General features: G+C 43.7%; 2 protein-coding genes across 5 annotated transcripts in view; one reads left to right on the forward strand and one right to left on the reverse strand.

Moving 5' to 3' along the window:
- RUNX1 (RUNX family transcription factor 1) overlaps positions 1-19,658 on the reverse strand; it is a 263,884-nt gene that overhangs the window by 86,745 nt on the left and 157,481 nt on the right. For 3 of the 4 annotated variants that reach the window (XM_073010400.1, XM_007967468.3, XM_007967436.3), the window contains exons 3-5: positions 18,160-18,198; positions 12,197-12,450; positions 5,924-6,080 (exon numbers count right to left, since the gene is read on the reverse strand). In XM_073010400.1, coding sequence (XP_072866501.1) covers positions 5,924-6,080; positions 12,197-12,450; positions 18,160-18,198 — 450 coding nt within the window. The remainder of the gene's footprint in view (positions 1-5,923; positions 6,081-12,196; positions 12,451-18,159; positions 18,199-19,658) is intronic. The other variant, XM_073010399.1, reaches the window with a different exon arrangement.
- LOC140710189 (uncharacterized) lies at positions 14,640-19,380 on the forward strand. Its single transcript, XM_073011422.1, has 3 exons — positions 14,640-14,801; positions 14,879-14,990; positions 15,337-19,380. Exons 1-3 carry the CDS (start codon positions 14,640-14,642, stop codon positions 15,852-15,854), a joined length of 792 nt encoding a protein of 263 aa, XP_072867523.1. The 3' UTR covers positions 15,855-19,380.

Consider the following 19,658-nt stretch of genomic DNA (forward strand, 5'->3'; position numbering starts at 1 on the left):
AAGAGTGAAACTCTGTCTCCAAAAAAAAAAAAAAGACAGTACACCATCTCTCCTTGTCAACAAGTAATTTTTCCTTAAAAATAAAAAAAAAAACCAGAAACACAGAATATGTTCTTCTTTAGCCAGTCTTCTCCACCCTCTCTTGCCCCTTGCCAACCAGCACAAAAAAAGAAAATACAAAACTGATTTATTAGAACCAGAGCAGGGTTACAGCCGTTGGCTGGATCACTGTTTATGTCTATAATGCTTGTTGCTGAAACAGGAAGCTCTAAAAATCACTCAACCATTATTTCTCTTGCAGGCACTTTCTGATTGATAGTCTTCTGTCCTGACCAAAAAGAAATGTCTCCACCAAACACAAGCTGGCTGGCAAGGAAGGGGTTGAGGGTGGGTGGAAAGAAGTACAGCTTCTGCCCATCAAACTATAAAATATTGTTCATACAAATAACCTCAATTTAAAAAAGCTGTGTGACACCATCAGCAATGCCTGACACTTCATAAAATCAGCAAGAAAACTATGAAGGGATCAACTGTGAAACTGCTTGTTGCAAGCACAAGCAGTTTTCAAGAAAGCTTTTCCTGCTGGTCCTTGCCATGACTGGGCCACCCCAGGCTTTAAGCAGGGCAGGGAGCAACTTGCTTTAGGAAAGTGTTGTTATCCTTTTATTGGCAAATGGGAAACAGAATGAGAAACTTGGTCTCTAGAGATGAATTCTACATCAGACCATGGATGCAAGCTTTTGACCTGCCCATCAAAAAGCAGTATTTGTTAGGGCTGCTTGAGGCTTGGTATATCAGAGACTAGGTCTTTATTCATCTATATTTGCTCGCAGTGAGATCTGAATACAGATTTCAGTATATATATTATTTTAAAGTGTAGATCAGTATGTAACAGAAAAAAGTGGGAAAATGGGAAAGTTGATTTTAATATAACACATGCCTTTTCCTTATATTCTTTCCAGGAGATCTGACTGCCAGTTTATACCATGAACATTATCCGTGAAACAACTCTGGGGAGGTCAGATGAATTTTTCCTTCTTCTATTATATGAATCTGTAATAGAATAGAGAAGGACTTGGATCCTTCGATAATACTGAGAGTCATTCAGATCATCTCTTGGTTAACAACCGCTACATAAAGCCAAGCCATGTCTCTTTGTTTAGAATATCGGCACCGTTTATCCTTCCCTAATGTACCTTCTCTTCCTCTTGACCACAGTCTTCCACTCACCTGAAAGGCAACTTCCCACACGTTACCCCAAATAATGTAAAATAATTTAAGAGCGAAAATGCCTTAAGCAACTAACATTACACAAATATGCAATAACCCAGATTGTGACAGGATAAATATTATGTCTGGGAAGATATTCACAGAAAGAACATACTGAAGGAATTTCAGTGTGTTGGGAAAGGATATTATTTTGTAAGTGAGCAAGATTAAAGCTTCCAGGGAGGTCAATGTAAACACAAATTCCACCAAGAAACTCAGCGCCAACCTGACAGGCCACAGAACACTTGGCCTCACAGGGCTGGGTGTGGACACAGTACGAGCGAAGTGACTGTCCATTCAATGACAGAATAGGCCTCTCCCCTTTACCCGTGATGGCATGTATGCGTACCTGATGGTCATCCAAAGGCCTGGCTAGTGGTTTCTAGGGGATCTACTTTCTTAATTATACGAACCAGACCCCGGCGATAACAAATACACAGGTGTTACCAAAACAGCACAGGTTCAAGAAAATGTCTAGCTCATTTGTACGTGTATTTATTCATTTTCGGGTGTCTACTGTGTGTGGCATAGGGCTAAGCTGGCCCTCCACGATCAATGCAAAGTTCACAATTCACAAATTTTTGGCCTGGGGTCCGCGGATCCCCAGAAGGTCCATATACGAGTTCTGGCAGCCTAGAAACTGAAATAATATAAGAAATTCTGTGTGTAAGTGAACACATCCTTTTTTTTTTTTTTTTGTCCTTGGAAAAAGCCTTCCAAAGGATTTTCAAAAGTATCTATGATGTTCCCAAAAGATTAAAAATCATACTCTAAGAAAAAACTAGAAAGCAATGTGCAGCAGACCCTTTCCTCCTGCATAAACGACGCAGCTGAAAATGCAGTTGGGGAGATTTCTTGCTTGGTTCTGAAATGAAATTACTAAAGCTGTATTTCCTGATTGATCAGTTATTCTCCCACTGATTAAATACTCCAACAAGGATGAAGCAGTCACAGGTTTCATTGCTAAAATTTCTTTTTCTTTTTCTTTTTTGAGATGGAGTTTTGGTCTTGTTGCCTAGCCTGGAGAGCAGTGGCGCGACCTCGGCTCACTACAACCTCTACCTCCTGGGTTCAAGTGATTCTCCTGCCTCAGCCTCCTGAGTAGCTGGGATTACAGGCACCCGCCACCACACCTGGCTAATTTTTTGTATTTTTTGTAGAGATGGGGGTGTTGCCATGTTGGCCAGGCTGGTCTTGAACTCCTGACCTCAGGTGATCCACCCACCTCCACCTCCCAAAGTGCTGGGATTACAGGTGTGAGCCACCGTGCCCGGGCACCAATTGCTAAAATTTCTTAAATTTCTCTCAGCTGAAGCCATGATACACCTTCTTGGCATTCTAAAGGTGGCAGGTGATGTAGCACTTGCCTCAACTGCAGATGTAAACTGATGTAAGCTGCTCAGTGAATTCGTTTCACCCAAGAGAATTCCTTTTGCCCCTGAACTTCAATTTTTTGGGGGTATCATGGAGTCCCAGTCCATTTGGCTAAAATGTGAATTGTTCCGAACAACAACCTCTGTGCTCACATGACCTCTGGAGTTCAGCCTGGTCCCCAGAGCTCCCTAACCCTCATCTACTGGGAGTTCCTATCTCTTCCTCCTTTGTAAAGGAGCGGTCGATTTACATGGAGATACTGAATCAAAGAGAGAAACATTCCAAGGGTGAGATACACTCTGAACCAAGATTTAAACTGCCAGGGAGAAAAAGGAGGGAATGGAAGAAAAGAGAGAAGGTTCAGGCTTCTACGGGGCCAGTGTAGCCAGCAAGGCCGTCAAAGCCGGACAGGCAGGTTTTCCCAGTTACTGACTGAACCCGAGGTTAGGAGCTGTGATCCTGGACGGCAGCCAGCGCCCAGATAGATCCGTTTTGTAGAACAGAGAAAAACTCTTCCATGTTCAACCTCTGGCAGTTTCTACGAGGTTTACAATCCCCATGGACTGGCAGCTGGTCACGGAAAAAGAACTTCTTTTTCTACCTTTCATTTTGCACCACGTACTAGGCCCCTTGGAGAATCCATCAGACTGGTGGCTTTTGACAGAATTCAAAATTGGCACTGAAAGTGTGGATGAGCCAAGAGCCAGGGCCTTCTGAGCCACGGCGTGGTGTGTCCATGCCAAGGGTATACTTTCAAGCACATTTTCAAAAACAGAAAATGAAGCAGTTGTCTTAAGATCACTTAATAAAACATAATGAAACTTTTAAAGGATAAGATTCAGTGAGGAAGATTAAGACTAATTGTTAAAATTAGTCAGAATCATCTGCTGTCTTCCTAATGGGAAGCAAATTGCAAAAAAAAAAAAAAAAAAAAGAAAAAAAAAAGAAAAAAGAAAGAAAAAAATCTGGCAGGCTTTGGTGTTGACACTTAGACTTGAAAGAGAAAAATCAAATTATATTTTATGACTATGGAAAGAAATTATGAGACAGAGTCAAATCAGGCCTTCAGACAGCTCATTTGTTTTGTAGTGCTGACCAAAAAAAAAAAAAAAACATATATATATATATATATCTCTCTCTCAAGACCAACAATATTCATATCCATAGTAATTATAATTAGGTCAAATGTTCCATTAGGGTTCCTATATTTTTTATTGCTTATTATCACTGGTAGGAAGGAGAGTCTGTTCAAAATATTGTCCATTTATGGCATTTCAATTAATTTTCTCATTCCAGAGTATGGGAAGACAGCCCAGCCTTGGTTGCAGCTATTTTACTTTTTGGGGTTTATGCAAACTCAAGGGCATACTGGCACAAATCCTGCAGCCAAATGCAAACACTCCACACCTTGGGGAAACAGTGCACTGTTACCCAAGTAAACACAAGCACCTATTAGTCACCCACTCAAAACAGAAATGGCCAATGAGGGATGCAAGATCAGCCATCAACGCCAGAAAAGAAAGCACGCTGCTTTCAAAATCTCATTTTTTTATTATCACTGATTTACTGTGCATTGCCGGAAAGCCACTACTGAACTTCTTGTGGGAAAATGTCACTGGCACGTTTTTAAAACTTTTATGATCAAAACCTTACATGTAGACCCACACAGACGCATAGTATGATGATAATACTTTCTCTAGAAAAGCAATTCAATGATACTTAGTTATTCATTCCTAACAGCAGAAATCCACAAGAACTGAATTAAGAGAGTTAGCTAGGCTGATGGGCATGGACCAGGCTGTGGGGCTTTTGTTTTTTATTGGCTTCTCACCCGCTCTGCCAGCTACTCATCCAAAGCCTTTAAGATGTTTTCTAGACACACATCTCTGAATCATAATGCAAATTCCATTTACTGAAAGGTGGGGACTTTTAATACGACAAGTGAACCCATTTAATGACTTATGCTTTTATATCTTATAGCATCACTCATGCTTTCAAAAAGTGGATATAATTTTCTTTGCATTGCCCTATTATTAATATAGTACTATGAATATAAATTTTCAATCACATTATATAAATTTTTTATTTTCTCCAGCTATGATTCTATTATGAAAGTGCTCCAGATAGCTAGGATAGCAAAAATAATCACCAAAATAATCAACACACATTTACCCCTTTCTCCTTTCTGACTAATCAAATTCTCTGAGAACTGAGATTTTCTTGTTTTTAAATGTCTTTTTAAAGAGTAATAATTTCTCTTATTTTAAATGTTGTTTGATTGGTGCTTCCATTTTTTTCAATACAAGAACTATTACTGTTATCTAGGTATTTACTGTAAGTCTTTTTATTATACTTGCAATAACCTTGTAAGCTTAATCGGTACTATGTTACCAAAAATGAGTTTAAAAAAACTATCTTACCTCCTTCAATTAAACTTTTAGTACTTGTTGCTGTTTATAAAATATGATTTGGTTCTTACAATGTAAAGAAAACATAATACTTGAAAATAATTGGAAACCAGAGAAAATTACAATAAGCCGAGATTCCTATTTCTGCTCTAATGCTTTGATAACAGGTTAAAGGCAAGGAAAAATAAAACCACACATGGAGCTGAACTAATGCAACAATTTCTTGGATAATCCAGTCTCTAATATTATTAGTATCTAAAATTTTAACCAGGCCCAACCTCTCCTCCTAAATAAGGCATTCAAAAGAAATACAACAGGAAGATCACACTGCCATCAATGGTACTAACATTATTTCTTCATGTCTTTTTCTAAAAAGGTAAGCTTGCTTGAAACCATGTTTCAACGTCATACACTAGAAATCCCTAAAATTATTAGAAATGGTCATTCGAAACTCTGCCACTTTTCACAGATAGCCCACAGATCATAAGTCAACAGTTTCCATTAAACAGCTTTTGTATTGTTATCCAAGAGAGAACCCTCATTGTAATTGTATAATCCTAGTTTCCATTAAGGTAAATTTTATATTTTTTGCATTTTAATAAAAATCTCAAGAGTTTCTTTGAAATTCACAATTCCTATGTTGCATGTTCCAAATCAGCCTTAAATCAACTCAGTAACATAAAGCAATAATATAGAGATTCTGCTAAAAATATTAAACTTCGAATAATTATTTTTAAGAGCTTGACATAGCAATAAGAACATTAAGACAGACTGAGTTTCTAGCGATTCCATTACAGAAATCACTAGAATTTTGAAATAGGGGTTTGTTGCCATGAAACGTGTTTCAAGCATAGTTTTGACAGATAACGTACCTCTTCCACTTCGACCGACAAACCTGAGGTCATTAAATCTTGCAACTTGGTTCTTCATGGCTGCGGTAGCATTTCTAAGCTCAGCCGAGTAGTTTTCATCATTGCCGGCCATCACAGTGACCAGAGTGCCATCTGGAACATCCCCTAGGGCCACCACCTAAACACCAGTCAAGGGACAAATGCAGACATCAGGAATGTTATACATACACTTTTAGGGCATTTGTGTAGTGATTATTCTAAAATTAATTGTATATTCAATGATTTTTTTTAGGTTGCAGAGGAATAGCAACGATAACGTAAGCAAAACAACAGAAAAGTTATAATGGGAAGACACTTTTTTATTATATTTTAGGTTGGTGCAAAAGTAATTGCGATGTTTGCAATTTTTAATTCCAAAAACTGCAATTACATTTGCACCAACCTAATACATTATACATAACTATATGTAAATTTTCAAATAATGACACATATACTAAATTTACCTAATAAAGTCAGATTAGGTCATATAGCACAGTTGGAACAAGACGAACCATAGCAAGATGTCAAGGATTTTGAGAAGCTATGTCGTCTCCTGAATACAATCATCTCTTCTTAATTCCTCCCATTTGAGAAACAGAACATCCTGTGTTCGTAAGTTTATAATCTAACCCATCTTTTACTTGCTCAGACCTCCACTAACAGGCTGAACAAGGCCCAGACTTTACTTTTAGAAAACAAAACAGAACAAAAAAAAAAAAACAAAACAAAAAAACTTATTTCTGCTAAAAGTAGATTTCATCTTGCTGACGATTCTTAAGTACTTAAACTGTCCCTCTATAGTTCATCTTTGATACCTCCTACTTGCTCCTATTATCTTGAGTTTTACTAGCAATGAATTCCAGCACACAGGAAAAAAAAATCAGAAATGTACCCTTCGTTTACTAATTACAAAATCAACAGACCTCAGAAAGACGGGACATTCACTTCTGTGCACTCCCCTCAATTCAGGGGTAGAATTGAGTTGTATTTTTATATCTGTGAGTCCCAAGGTGTGTAACCTCATGTCCTCTGCTAGCCCAGCTGATCTTGACCAGGAATTTATTTAATGTAACTGAATAAGCATGAAGTCTTATCAGGGATATTGGAGAAAACTGGTAGATAAATATTTTTTATACTCAGGTAGTTAAGAAAATGAATTTCAAAGTAAAATACTCTAAAGAGCATGACCTAAAGATACTTCGAACAATAGTATCATTTTCTTGGTTATCATTTAGGCCTTCTAGAAACTATTTTCTTGGTCTAGACATTTATTATTGGCTATATTTCCTTTGTTTCTATTTTTCAAAGCAGTCACACAACTTCAAACTGAAATGCCCCAAGCTGTATTTATTCTGATCATTTCTGACATTCTTTATGGTAAAGTCAGTAGTGACATTTATATTACTCATTCCAATTACATCATCACTTTTGGTTGCTGTTTTTGAATTGGTAACAGTAAAGCATTCCTCAACCTACTGTTATCACTCCTTCCTCTGCCTCCTACTTCCCAATTTTTACCTTAATAATTGCTATATAATTTTTTTTGTAGTATATATTTTCAGGCCTCTTTTTCTATATGTAAAAAAGGCTGCCATGGACTCACTTGTATGATATCAAAGTCATGTTTCTCAAGATCCCCATTTTCATGATCTGCCTAGCCATCACCCTTTCCCTTGGCCTCCAGATGACTATCTATTGTTTTTACTCAGTAGAACTGCTTCAGTCGTTGTGGCACAGAACATGAACTAACTCACTATGAGAGATGAGCGTACTTCCAACCCCAAGACTACAGCAGGGTAATCTAGTCTCATAGAAACAGGGAGGCATTTTCCTCTATTTTATCCAACTTGCACTGCCAAACGAGGTCTGGGCCTTTTATCTTTCTTTTTAATCCTTTCATTGCAATTGTTGGACATGTTTTCCATAGAGGAGAGTTTAAAACTCTGCTATTTATTCCCCGAGCACCCTCTAATTAGCTATTTAGTTCCCATAATAAGTGTGTTTGTTGCCATTTAATTAAGAGCAGTGATACGACAATTCCCTTTTTGTTTTAAAAAGATATCACTAAAATAAATCTCCCTGATCAGTTATTTGGTTATTGTTACTGTTTTTTTTTTTTTCTATTCCCGAAAAATGGGCTTGCTTTATTTTGCTCTTTTAAGTCTCTTACAACGAATTTTCCCCTTTTTTTCATGATTCTCACTTCCCTTTGTAAAGTTAGCTCACGGTGTTGAAATGCCCTTTTTGAACACATATTTTTACTTCCTCATCCTCCTCTCCCTGTGGTAACCCAGGCTTCTCTATTTTAACTCAGTATTCAGAAGGTACACAGAGACTGCCTCGACAACGTGGGTTTCAAACTGAATAACTCATTGTGGGGTCTGGATCTGTAAAAAGGTGAAAATAAATAAATCTTGTTTTATAACTACAGGAATGGATTCTGAATTATCTGCCTCCTACTGCTGTTCCCCTCACAGTGCTCCAAGCCTGTGCCTCTCTCATCTTTCCAATACTATTCTCATTAGTAATTTGGCAAATTCACGAGAACTTCGCCAAGTTGAAACAAACATAGGATAAAATTATCATGGAGGCTGAATAAGAAAAGGTTGTTGATGTTGGAATTTAAGAAGGAAAAAAATTAGAAGTTTAACTCCCACTCCTCTTTTTTTTTTTTTTTTTTTTTTTTAAATGCAGCAGAATCAATGATATTTGGGCACCTACATATCATTTACTTGGCCTTGTACTGATCTCTGAGGGATTTTTTTTTGGTGCGGGGGTGGGGGGTGGGTAAAGGGGAACTATTAAATCCAGGGCAATTTCATTAATAAGGTATATTGCCCAGTTGTTAACAAGCATACTTAAGCCAGGTTAAAGAAGTTTTTTTTTTTAATTTAAAACTAACATGTGTGCTAATTTGATACAGGTTTTTTCACTGATGGGCAAATGGAGAGAATGTAAAAATATCTAACTTCAAACTGAAAAAAAGAAACAACTGGAATGAAAAGCTATAAACAATAGGTAAGGAAACACAAACATTTACATTTTAACACAGACCAAACAGGCAAGAAGGGACTTGCTGGCCAAAGATATCTCATATTTTGTTTTACTTCTCTGTTTTTAAAGTATCAGGAAGTTGGGCCAAATATCAACTCTCTTCTGTACCACATGGACCTCCCAATACTGTTCTTGGCTAGCCTGTTCACAGTTCAAACTGGCATTTTAAACCAGTTCTAATTAGGTTGAAATTACAGTTACAATTCATTTACTTCAAATCCCTTAACCTTGCAGTGTTTCAAAGAAGGCTGTGGAGTGGAACATAGAATTCAGCTGAGATGACATTTAAGGCATAGCTAGGGACCGTGATCTTGCCGACAAATATATTACTTATTTCCTTTTTATGAAAAGAATATTACCATCAGAATCCAAGGCCTCTGAACTTCCTTGCTGAAGGCATGTTTACGTCTTTGGACTGTGGTGTACCAGAGCCTAAACAAGCTATAATACCCTGGTATTACCAAATACATCCTAAGTCATCAAAACAGCTCTTTAGGCTACTTCTGTAAATACAGCAAAACACACAGCAAATGTAAGGTTTTCTTAGTAGTAAAAAACAAGTATCTCTCATACTCTATAAATAAAGGTGTTCCATGGGAGGGAAGGAGTAGGGGGAGAACAGGTTGGGGTTCAAAATAAGCAAGTAGGGTTATTGTAATCTATTTTAAAGAAAATTCATAATTTTAAATCTCTCTTTAGTTCAGAAGATTGACATAGAGGATTTTCCTACAGAACTTCAGGATACTCCTAAGAAGCCCTTCAATGATCGTTTCATCAATATCATCAGGCCTTATCACTGTTTCACATTTGCTTCTCTTTATCATGGGGAATATAATAATTATTTACTGGTTAACTTCCTAGGGAGATTGCCTGCGGCTTATTTAAGATCCAAATTTTAAAGTAATAATTTCTGTTGAAGCTGCTTGGGAGGTGGTTGGGTGGGCGGATAGAGTGAAGCCAGGGACACACAGTAAATGAGCCCAGGATGTAGGCAGGTTTTGATGTTTTGCTTGCTTTTATCCCTAATGTTTTATCCCTTCACGTTTGCTGTCTCACTGAACATTTTGTCTATTCTTCTAGTTATGCAGTGAGCAGGTCTCCTGGAGGAAGAAGCCTCTTTTTATGAGGATTGGGGTGGTGACAGATATTAATCAAATGGTCTGATTTCTCTGCTATTCTTTCCTTTCCCCCAAATGTTCTCAGGGGACCTGCTTGAATGTTTTTCAAGAGATCTGTATTTTGATTTTTAGTAGCCTATAGATTATCACTCAGTAAAATAAATTGTTTTTAAGTGAATTGCCAAAAATCATTTTAAAAAGGAAACTCTGTGATTATGGTTTCTGCTAGAAAGAATTCTGACGGTTCATAAAAGCAATATGTATAATTTTTCATTTTTTAGAAGAAAATAAATACTTTCATGTAATGACCTGAGACTCTGAATTGCTCCAATTCCTGAAGCTTCTTTATTAATCATTTAGTCTTTTAATATATTTGAGTGTGGGTTTCCTGGCAGAGGAGGGAGTTCAGAAGAGACCCTGATTTTCACCCCAAAGGAAGCCACAAATCTCTTAGAGCCCTAGTGCATTGGGGCAGCCAGGTTTTACTGCCCTTTGGTGGTTATCAGCCCGTCTTGCCTCTGCTCTTTATCTGATAGTGACCCCATGGCCCAACCCTGTTGGGTCCCCTCTCAATGCGGGTGCCCTAAAGAGTCACCGCTGATTCCATTTATGCAAAGGGTTAGAATGATTTAAAAGTAAAATGGTCTCCCAAACCCAAATCTAAGTAAACGGAGGGAGGGAAAAAAGAGTCAAGCAACCCGCCACGTTCCTTCTCCGCATTTCCACTCCCACTAAAAAACAAAAAACAGAAAACTGCTTTTAGAAAAGTGAGTGGAAAAAGAGGCAAATCTGTAGACAAAGCCAACTGCAAATTTCGTTTTGTTTTAGAAATCACAATCTAAGTGTGGAAACTGTATAAAGCTTAAAAATAACCGCAACAATACTTTTTTAAAAAGTGAATATTATTCGTTGTAATAAGATCAAGACCCAGCTGAGGCCTGGATCTATAAAAAACTTAATCTCCCCTTAAAGGGGACAATTATTTAAACTTTTTTTTTTTTTTTAAGTAGCTTTACACTGGGAACCACCTGCCTTGATTAGCCCTTTAAATGAACAGGAAATGACCTGCACTGATTTTACTTAGTCGCATCTTTTCAAACCCACCAAAGACAAAACAGAATCTCCACTGCAGAAATTAAATTCCTACTGCTTGCTGCTAGGGTAGTAGGGTGGTTGTTTAGAAACGCCTGGGGTTGTTTTCATACCCCTGTTGAAGGCCAAGGTTTTTAAAGGCAGCTGAAAGCTCTTGGAATGATCGGGGTGAAAAGCGAAGGGAGACCTTTGGAGCCGCTGCGCTGAAGTTTCCAGCTACGCGCCGCCCCCTCCTCTAGCAGGAAAGCGGGCCGCTGGGACCCCCAGCTCTCCAAAGACAGCCTCTTCACCTTTCGCTGCCCCGGGCTTAATCTAGGTGAGGTGATGATAGCATTCAGAACGGTTCCGGGAAAAGAAACAGGATTCGCTACTTGCGGCTTCTGGCAGGAGCAGGCTAAAAAACTCAGAGAACTCTTCAGAAAACTTTTGCAAACTTAACTACGCCCGCTGTGGACTTTGGACATGCTAATTCCTATAGGGCGGTTGGAGAAGGGGGAAAGAAAATCCCTGACAGTTTCCCTTGTTAGTTTCTTTTCACTGACTTGAAGGCAGAAAAGTCACACGAGTTTATTTCCTGATGCCTTCATGTGAGGAAGACAAAATGGTTTGGGTGTTAATCCAGCGGTAGGGGCAGCAGTAAGTTAGCAGACGGGCTGTCTCTGCCGGGCTGGGTTACAACTTTTTCTACTTTGTATCAAAGCTAAGACCCCTGCCAGGGAGGTTCCGACCGGCCCCCAGTGGATGTCTTTGGGGGCACCCTGATGTTTTCAGCCCTCCTGGGAGGCCGCCCCAGAAAGCTGAGACGAGTGCCTCCCGAGGGTCGCCACGGCAACACAGCATCCCCCCGCATCCCAAGCTAGGAAGACCCACCCGGGGCTGCGGGGGCCCCTTTCTAGAATCCGGCCCCGCCCGCCTGGCCGCTGCCCTCGCGGATCTCCCCCGGCCTCGCCGGCCTCCGCCTGTCCTCCCACCACCCTCTCCGGGCCAATACCTTGAAAGCGATGGGCAGGGTCTTGTTGCAGCGCCAGTGCGTAGGCAGCACGGAGCAGAGGAAGTTGGGGCTGTCGGTGCGCACCAGCTCGCCCGGGTGGTCGGCCAGCACCTCCACCATGCTGCGGTCGCCGCTCCTCAGCTTGCCGGCCAGGGCAGCGCCGGCGTCCGGGGCGCCCAGCGGCAACGCCTCGCTCATCTTGCCTGGGCTCAGCGCGGTGGAAGGCGGCGTGAAGCGGCGGCTCGTGCTGGCATCTACGGGGATACGCATCACAACAAGCCGATTGAGTTAGGACCCTGCAAACAGCTCCTACCAGACGGCGACAGGGGCGCGGATCTTCAGCAAGCAGCTCCCGGGAGACCAACATACACGTTCAGGGGCCTTTATTACTGCGGGGGGGCGGGGGTGGTTAGGGGAGGAGGGAGACTAAGTTACTAACAGTCCAGGAGGGGGAAAAGTTCTGGTTCTGCCGATCGGCCTCCGACCCAGGATGGGCTCCTAGCAACCGACTGCTTAGTGCATTAAAAAGTGGAGACTATCTTCCTCGAATCTTGCTTGCAGAGGTTAAGTTCAGTCTTTGGCTGTTACAAAAGTTCCTGAAGGCAAAATTCTCATACACTTCCTAAAATATTTATGCGAAGAGTAAAACGACCAGCAAACACATTATTTGGAAGTTCCAGTAGTTAACGCCTGTCAGTTTTTTGCAGGTGAGTTTTGTCTAAAGTCCCAACAGAACACAAGTATCTCCCATAACAAGGCCGCTTTTATCATGCAAAACTGGCTTCAGTCCCGAAAAGCAAGAGCTGCGACTTCCAAAGGTCGTGCTACTAATGTATGTGCACGTATATATAAATATATACATATGCTCTACTTCATAAAATATTTACAATACAATCTGTGGAGAATTTAAACACAACAGAAATCCATTAATGTAAGCTGCAGATTTTTTTAAGTAGCCTTGAAAATCAGCTTCAGTAGTTGGAGCAGTGCTGAACTAGAAGTACTTGTCATGTTCTCCGTTCACTCAATGAATTCTGTCAAAACGCTCAGTGCAGAAAATTCAGCGTTTCAAAGATCTTCAGCTAATCTTAATAATCATAAGAAGAAGGCCCAGTCGATTACACTCAGGGTACTATAGCTCTCCCACATCTGTGAACTCGGGTTTGGGATGTTGGTTAAGTTTGTGGCTGGTCCTGTGGTTTGGTGGGAGTTGAGCAGCCGCAGAGTCACACACTCGCAAACACGCACTCTTCGGAAGCCAGCCACTGTCTACATCAGCTGGGTGACTCAGCCCCGACTCGGGCGGCAGCGAGACGATACTCCTCCACTGTCGCCCAGCGCCCGCCGGTTAGCTGCTCCGAGGCACGAACACCCACGAGTGCCGCGTAACCGCAGCAGGTGGAGCGGGCCTTGAGGGAGGGCTCCGCGGTGCAGATCGAAACAGATCGGGCGGCTCGGGTTACACACGCACGCACACCCCGCCACTCACACTGCTATGCACACGCAACTTCACGGCTCGCCCCGGACAACAGCGCACTTTCTCCCGCTGTTGTAAAAGGAAAACAATCGGGGAAAAGTTCGCAGCCAGGAAAGAAGTTGAAAACATCCAGCCAAGAAGCCAGTTAATTCAAAAGGAAGAAAGAGGGGAAAAACAAAAACAAAAAAACACAAAAAAAGGAAGGTCCAACGCAGGCCAAGGAGAAGCAGCAGAGGTTGACTTCCTTCTGGCGTCCCTAGGAGCCCCGGGAAGAAGTGCCTGGCGGCGCAGGGCCGGGCAGCGTGGTGCCCTGGCTGGGTCCGGCCGCGGGGCGCCCGTCCCGCCCGCGCCCGCTGGCTCTATGAATGAGAGTGCCTGGAAATGAACGTGCTTTTACTGTAAGCCCGGCCGGAGGAATTCCATTCCCTCAGCTCGTTTGCATAGGGGCGGCCGGCGGCCAATCACAGGCCTTTCCGGTATCAGCCAGGGCGCGGCTCGCGGCCGCCTGCTCCTGGAATTGGCCCGCGCGCCCCCGCCGCCGCGCGCTACTGTACGCAGCCCGGGAGGGGAGTCGGCTGCCACCCCCGCGCCGCCCGCGCCCCCGCACCCACGCCTGCATGCTGGCCCGGGGCCCCGCCCGCGTGCGGACCCCTTCCCGCAGCCACACGCGGGCTTGTGCGGCTCCGCGAGTGGACACGGTCCGGAGACTTGGGAAAAGCAAGCAGGCCCCGCCGGCCCGAGGAGGGCCCGGCTCCGCGACCCGCTGCAGGCAGTCGCAGTGGCCGCCACTAGGCTCCCGAACCGGGGCTGCAGCCCGCGGGCGGCCCCAGATGCTGCGCGGCTGCCCCCGGCCAGGCCTCCGCTTCCAGGGCGCGGGTGCGACTCGGCCGCGGGGCCCGGGGGAGCCGCTCCGCGCTCCTGCACCGTCTGGCTGGCAGCTGCGGTGAAGCGGCGCAGATTCACTGCATGAGGCCGGACGGCGTCCGCGCGTGCTGTTTGCTCTCAGCGTCTTCCCTCGGGTCGGTTTCTGTAATGGGTGTTTTTTACTGCTACGCCTGGGCCGCGGCTCGATCCCGCCGCGCGCCTCACCCTTGCTGTGTGCGCCAGCGGCCCGCGAGGAGTTTCCTAGTCAGGAAAGACCCCAAGAACGTGCGACTGGAAGGAAAGTTGAAAGCAGCCGCGCGACTTGCTCCCGGGCCTCGTAGCGCCGGCCCCCGCAGCAGCCGGACAGCTCGCCCGGGCCCCGCGTCTCCCCTCAGGCTCCCCGGAAGCGGCCCCCGTTCCTCTCCCCGCCCCCGCGCGCGCGAGCGGCCCCAGGTGAAAACCCACCCCGGCTTCGCGCGCGGGCGGCCGCTTCCCCCTGAGCAGGTCCCCGCGGCGCTGCGGGCATTTTCGCGGAGCTCCCGAGGGCCCCGCCCCCAGCCCGGCGCGCGCGGCCAACTCCGACCCCACCCGGCGGGGCCCTCCACGCCCTCCCTGCCGGGCTCTGCACGTCCCGGGGCCTCTCATTCACCCCGGGGCTGCGACCCAGTCCAGGGACTGGGACCCAGCTCCACCACGGGCTTCTTTGCGGTTCCCGCGGAGCCTCTCAATTCAGCTACCCGCGCGGGGGTTCCTTGCCAAACCCCACGGGGACCCTGACACCCGCTCCTCTCTCCCCCAGGGCTAGGGTGCTGGGGCCGCTGCCGCGCAGGGACTGTCCCCGGGCGTTGCCGCGGGCCCGGACGCAGGAGGGGGCCGAGGCTGGCTGGCATGGAGGCCTTTCCCGGGCGGGCCAGGACTGCGCGGAGCTGTCGGGACGCGCCGCGGGCCCGAGCGGTCGCCAGGGGGCAGCAGCCGCCCTCGATGGACGCCGCGCGCAGCCCCGGGTGCGCCCGGAACGCCCCCGACGGCGCGGGGCTCTGCGGCCCCCTTCGTGGCCTTCAGGTCGCCCGGGAAGAACTGGAGTTCCAGGAGAAAAGACAGGAAGCCGCCGCCAGAGCCCACTTGAGCTGGAGCGGCCACGGCGCGTCTCCGAGGTTCCAATCCGGAGTCGCAGCCGGCCGGGCTGGGGACCCTCGGACCGGGACTCCCCGCTGTGCAGCCCGGTCAGGGGTCTCTTCCCGAAGTCCCTATGCCTGGGGCCCACCTCTACCCGTTCTTGGGTGTCTGTGCTCCAGGAGCCCGGGCTTCCAGGACTAAGGCGGGCGGCCCGCGGCCTCCGCTCCCCCGGCCACTGCCAGCACCCGAGTGCAGTTTTGTTTCAATGGACCTGGGGTCTCGGAAAGAAAACTTAGTATGTTTTTCTTTTAAAATGATTTTTTAAGTCTAATTACAGTTGTAAAATCCCCCAGACGTCCACTTTCTAACTCTGTCCCTGAGCAGAGTGCATCGCGCCCGCCCGCAGGGGCCGCAGCGCCTTTGCCTGCGGGTTTGGACGCGGCCCGTTCGAGAGTCAAGTTGTGGGCAAGGGAAATCTTTTCGCCTGCTCTCCAATGCATTTCTCCGAGATCCTACCCAGGGCTCCTGGGGCCACCCCCAAGTGCATCCCCTGGGACCCTCGAGATGCGGGAGGGAACATGAGGGTGTAGCGGCTCCAAAAGTAGCCTTTGACTCCAGGGGAAATAATAGACTCGGGTGATTTACCCCTCGGAGAGGTCCAGGGAGGCTCCTCTGGGTCTCGGGCCACTTGCCTAAAACCATGAACCCTGCGAGGGGGCTGCGAGTCGGAGTGGGCTGCAGTCTCCCAGGAGGGAGTCAAGTTCCCTTATCCAGTAAGGAAAGTTGGTCCCAGCCTTGCATGCACCGAGTTTAGCCTTCTGAGGCAGCGTTGTGGGAGCTGCTCAGCTAGGAGTTTCAACCGATAAATCCCAAGTTTGAAGCCCGACAAAAAGCTGATAGCAATCAAAGCTTTTGCTCCTTGACTCGATGGCATCGCGGGGCATTTGGGTTTCCCGGGAGCGGCGCAGGCTGTAACTGCGCAGCGCGGTGCGCTCTTGAAAACAAGAAACAGACCAACCTGGGCCCCTCCTTACTGAGGATCTAAGATGAATGGAAAGAGGCACTGGCTCGGGGGACAGGGAACCCCTTAGTCTGCCGGGCATTTTACGGAGCCTGCACTCTCAAGGACAGCCATAGCGTGTACGAAGTGAGGAAATTCCTTTCCACCAAGAGCGCTCATTTTAGCGACAATATAGAATTCCCCTTCCTTTGCCTGTCTAAGGGAGAAAGGAAAGGAAACATTCCCAGGTTCGTTGCCAGTGTTTCCCTGGAGTAATGCTAGAATTTACCTTGTCATAATGCAAAATTTTTTAAAAATACAACGAAGGGATACGTTGGGCGGATGCTACGTGACAGATTTTTCCACATTTTGTTGCGGGGAGAGGGAGGGAGGAGAATTTAAAAAGGTTCACAACAGGAATGAAATGTAAGTTTCCGCAGTGGATTTTAAAAATAGTACTTGGTTAGTTGGAAGAGAAATAATTTAATTGGAAAACAGTAACAGTTCATTGACGTTTTCCTTCTACAACTTTAGGTAAATAACTATAGGTGGTCTCAGAAGATAACTAAATATTTTACATTTTTGCTCTTACAAAAGCCTCCCCAAAATATGCATAAAGATGGGATTAGAATCTCAACAATTCTCTTAAAATTACCCTTTGCGAGCAATATATTTCCAAAATTACATTTGTAAAAATGTCATACGTCTAAAAGAATTATTTCTATTTTAAATGACCATTTACATTTTAAAAAACAATGTATCTTGCTATGGTTTGGAACCAAATAGCTGCAGTTTGTATTGATGTCACAGGGATGGAAAACAATTTTGATAAGGAGTAATGTGTGTACAAATCACCTGCCATACACACTATCAGTTTTGAGCATTGGAATTTAAACATTTTTTTCATCTTAAGTGGCTTTGAGATTACTTCACTTTTCAAATCTAATGACTATGGGAGGGGGGAGAGCCCTTCGTTCTTCCATTACATCCTTCCTCCATCTGAATGTTTCTGTGGGATGCTATGGTTAATGTGTGATTATTTCACTTTCACTTCATAAATCCATTGTGTACCTCACAAGTAGCAAGCTGAGGACATTTTAAAATTAATCTTTTTAAAATTTAGGAATGCTTAGTAAACATTTTACTCTCATAAAAATTTTGCATTACCACTGCTATAACACAGGTAATAAACTGGGCTATAAGAGAAGCCACGCTGTATTTTGTTTTTAGAGAGTTGTATAGAGACATTTAATAGCAGCAGAATGCACCTATGGTAAACGCTGTAGAACTGAGGGTATCATTTAAGCTTTCATTGAAATATTTTATATGGTATAACATTTACAATATGGAGAACTGCTTTTAAGTATATTGGAATCAGCAAAAACAGCCTTAATTATTTGGTTACATTATATCACAAGTTATACATAGAGATACATAGATATAAAATCATATACACATATGAAGGTGCTTATTTTATCTAAAAATATAACTTGGGATGTAACATACCGTGGACGTCTCTAGGAGGATTCATTCCAAGTATGCATTCTGAAATAACAAAGTAGGAAAATAAAAATAATGCAAATTTTAAAATTAACTCTCCCCTGACTTTTTTTTTTTTTTTGGCTAGCTCATTTCTTCTCACACTTTTTAGCACTGGAGATTTTTATAGCTTTGACACAAAAATGACTTAAAATAGTAAATCACCAAATAAGAAATAAACTGTTCCTTATGCACGTGGTTTTAGGTACCTTCAACCAATGTTCTCCTTCGCTAGCTAATACTGAATATCTGTTGTAGAATCACCTCTTTTAAGCTCTGTGTGTGATTAAAATATGATTTGTTCAATGAAGATTTAAAATATATTTGGAAGGTGTAGGAACATTAGAATTCAAGGTAAAATTAAAACCAAACCCTAACTTAATGCAAAAACATTTATGATCATTTACTTCCAATGATAGGACATTTTAGAAACATTTTCCCCTGCTTACTCTCCTTCCCTTCTCTCTGCTAGGCAGGCAAATTATTTACATCGAAACCTCTCACAAGTTCTAATAGATTATATCAATTATTATTAGAAATAATTGTTATATGATAATTCTCAAATATGGATCACTTTATACATTTACAACTATAGGGAAACCCATTAAGCTAAGTCGCATGAAGCTCTTTTTCCTTCCTTTGAATATCTACATATAATGTTGTGAATCTGAAATTACTCTATCAGCCTTGTGTATTGGTAACAGCACTGAGTCACGAAGAGGAAATACTATTCTTCAAAGACAGGATTTGAGCATTTCAAATGCTGCAGACCTAAAGCTTTCAACTCCATGCCACAATATTTAGTATGCTGTGTGTGTGTGTGTGTTTTTTTTTTTAACTTTTAAAATAAGAAAGGAGAGAATTTCTTCAGATTTCTAGATGCTGTTTAAATAGGTAGGAAAACAAGACTTGCAGCTTCTTTGGTCTTATATTTTTGCCAAAGTTAAAGGAACAAGTAAAATAAGAGGTTCTGAAGGACTGGTCTATGATGAAATATGAAAGGAATTAAATATGTATAGTCTCGAAGGAGCATCCAAAAAAAAAAAAAAAAAAAACCTGAGATTGTGGTTTACAAGTAGATAAAATGACTCCATGAAGACTTTTTAAAGAGCGAGGCAGAGAAATAATCATTTGCACGGATTGTGAATAAGGTAAGAAATAGCAAATGTATCCTGAAGTTATGTCAGCTCAGTTTTAATAGGTGTTGGGGGCAGTGGGGTGGGGGTGTGGAATCCACAACGGTAAGACTGACCAGACAGCACACCCAGCGGAACCACGCCACCCTGGAAATTCTCTCTTGAGACCCAGAGAAGCTTTTCCGTGTCTGAGTCTAAGAAACTGGAGTAGGAGAGCAAGAAAACACAAGTTCATCTACACACTTAATAATTCAGCAATTCTGAGGAAAAAGCCAGGATTTTTTAAACCCAAAAACAAGGGCAAAAATGAGGGGATTTTGAAAACTATGG

The sequence above is a fragment of the Chlorocebus sabaeus genome, chromosome 2 (genome assembly GCF_047675955.1).
Source record: "Chlorocebus sabaeus isolate Y175 chromosome 2, mChlSab1.0.hap1, whole genome shotgun sequence".
NCBI classification, from domain to species: Eukaryota; Metazoa; Chordata; class Mammalia; order Primates; family Cercopithecidae; genus Chlorocebus; species Chlorocebus sabaeus.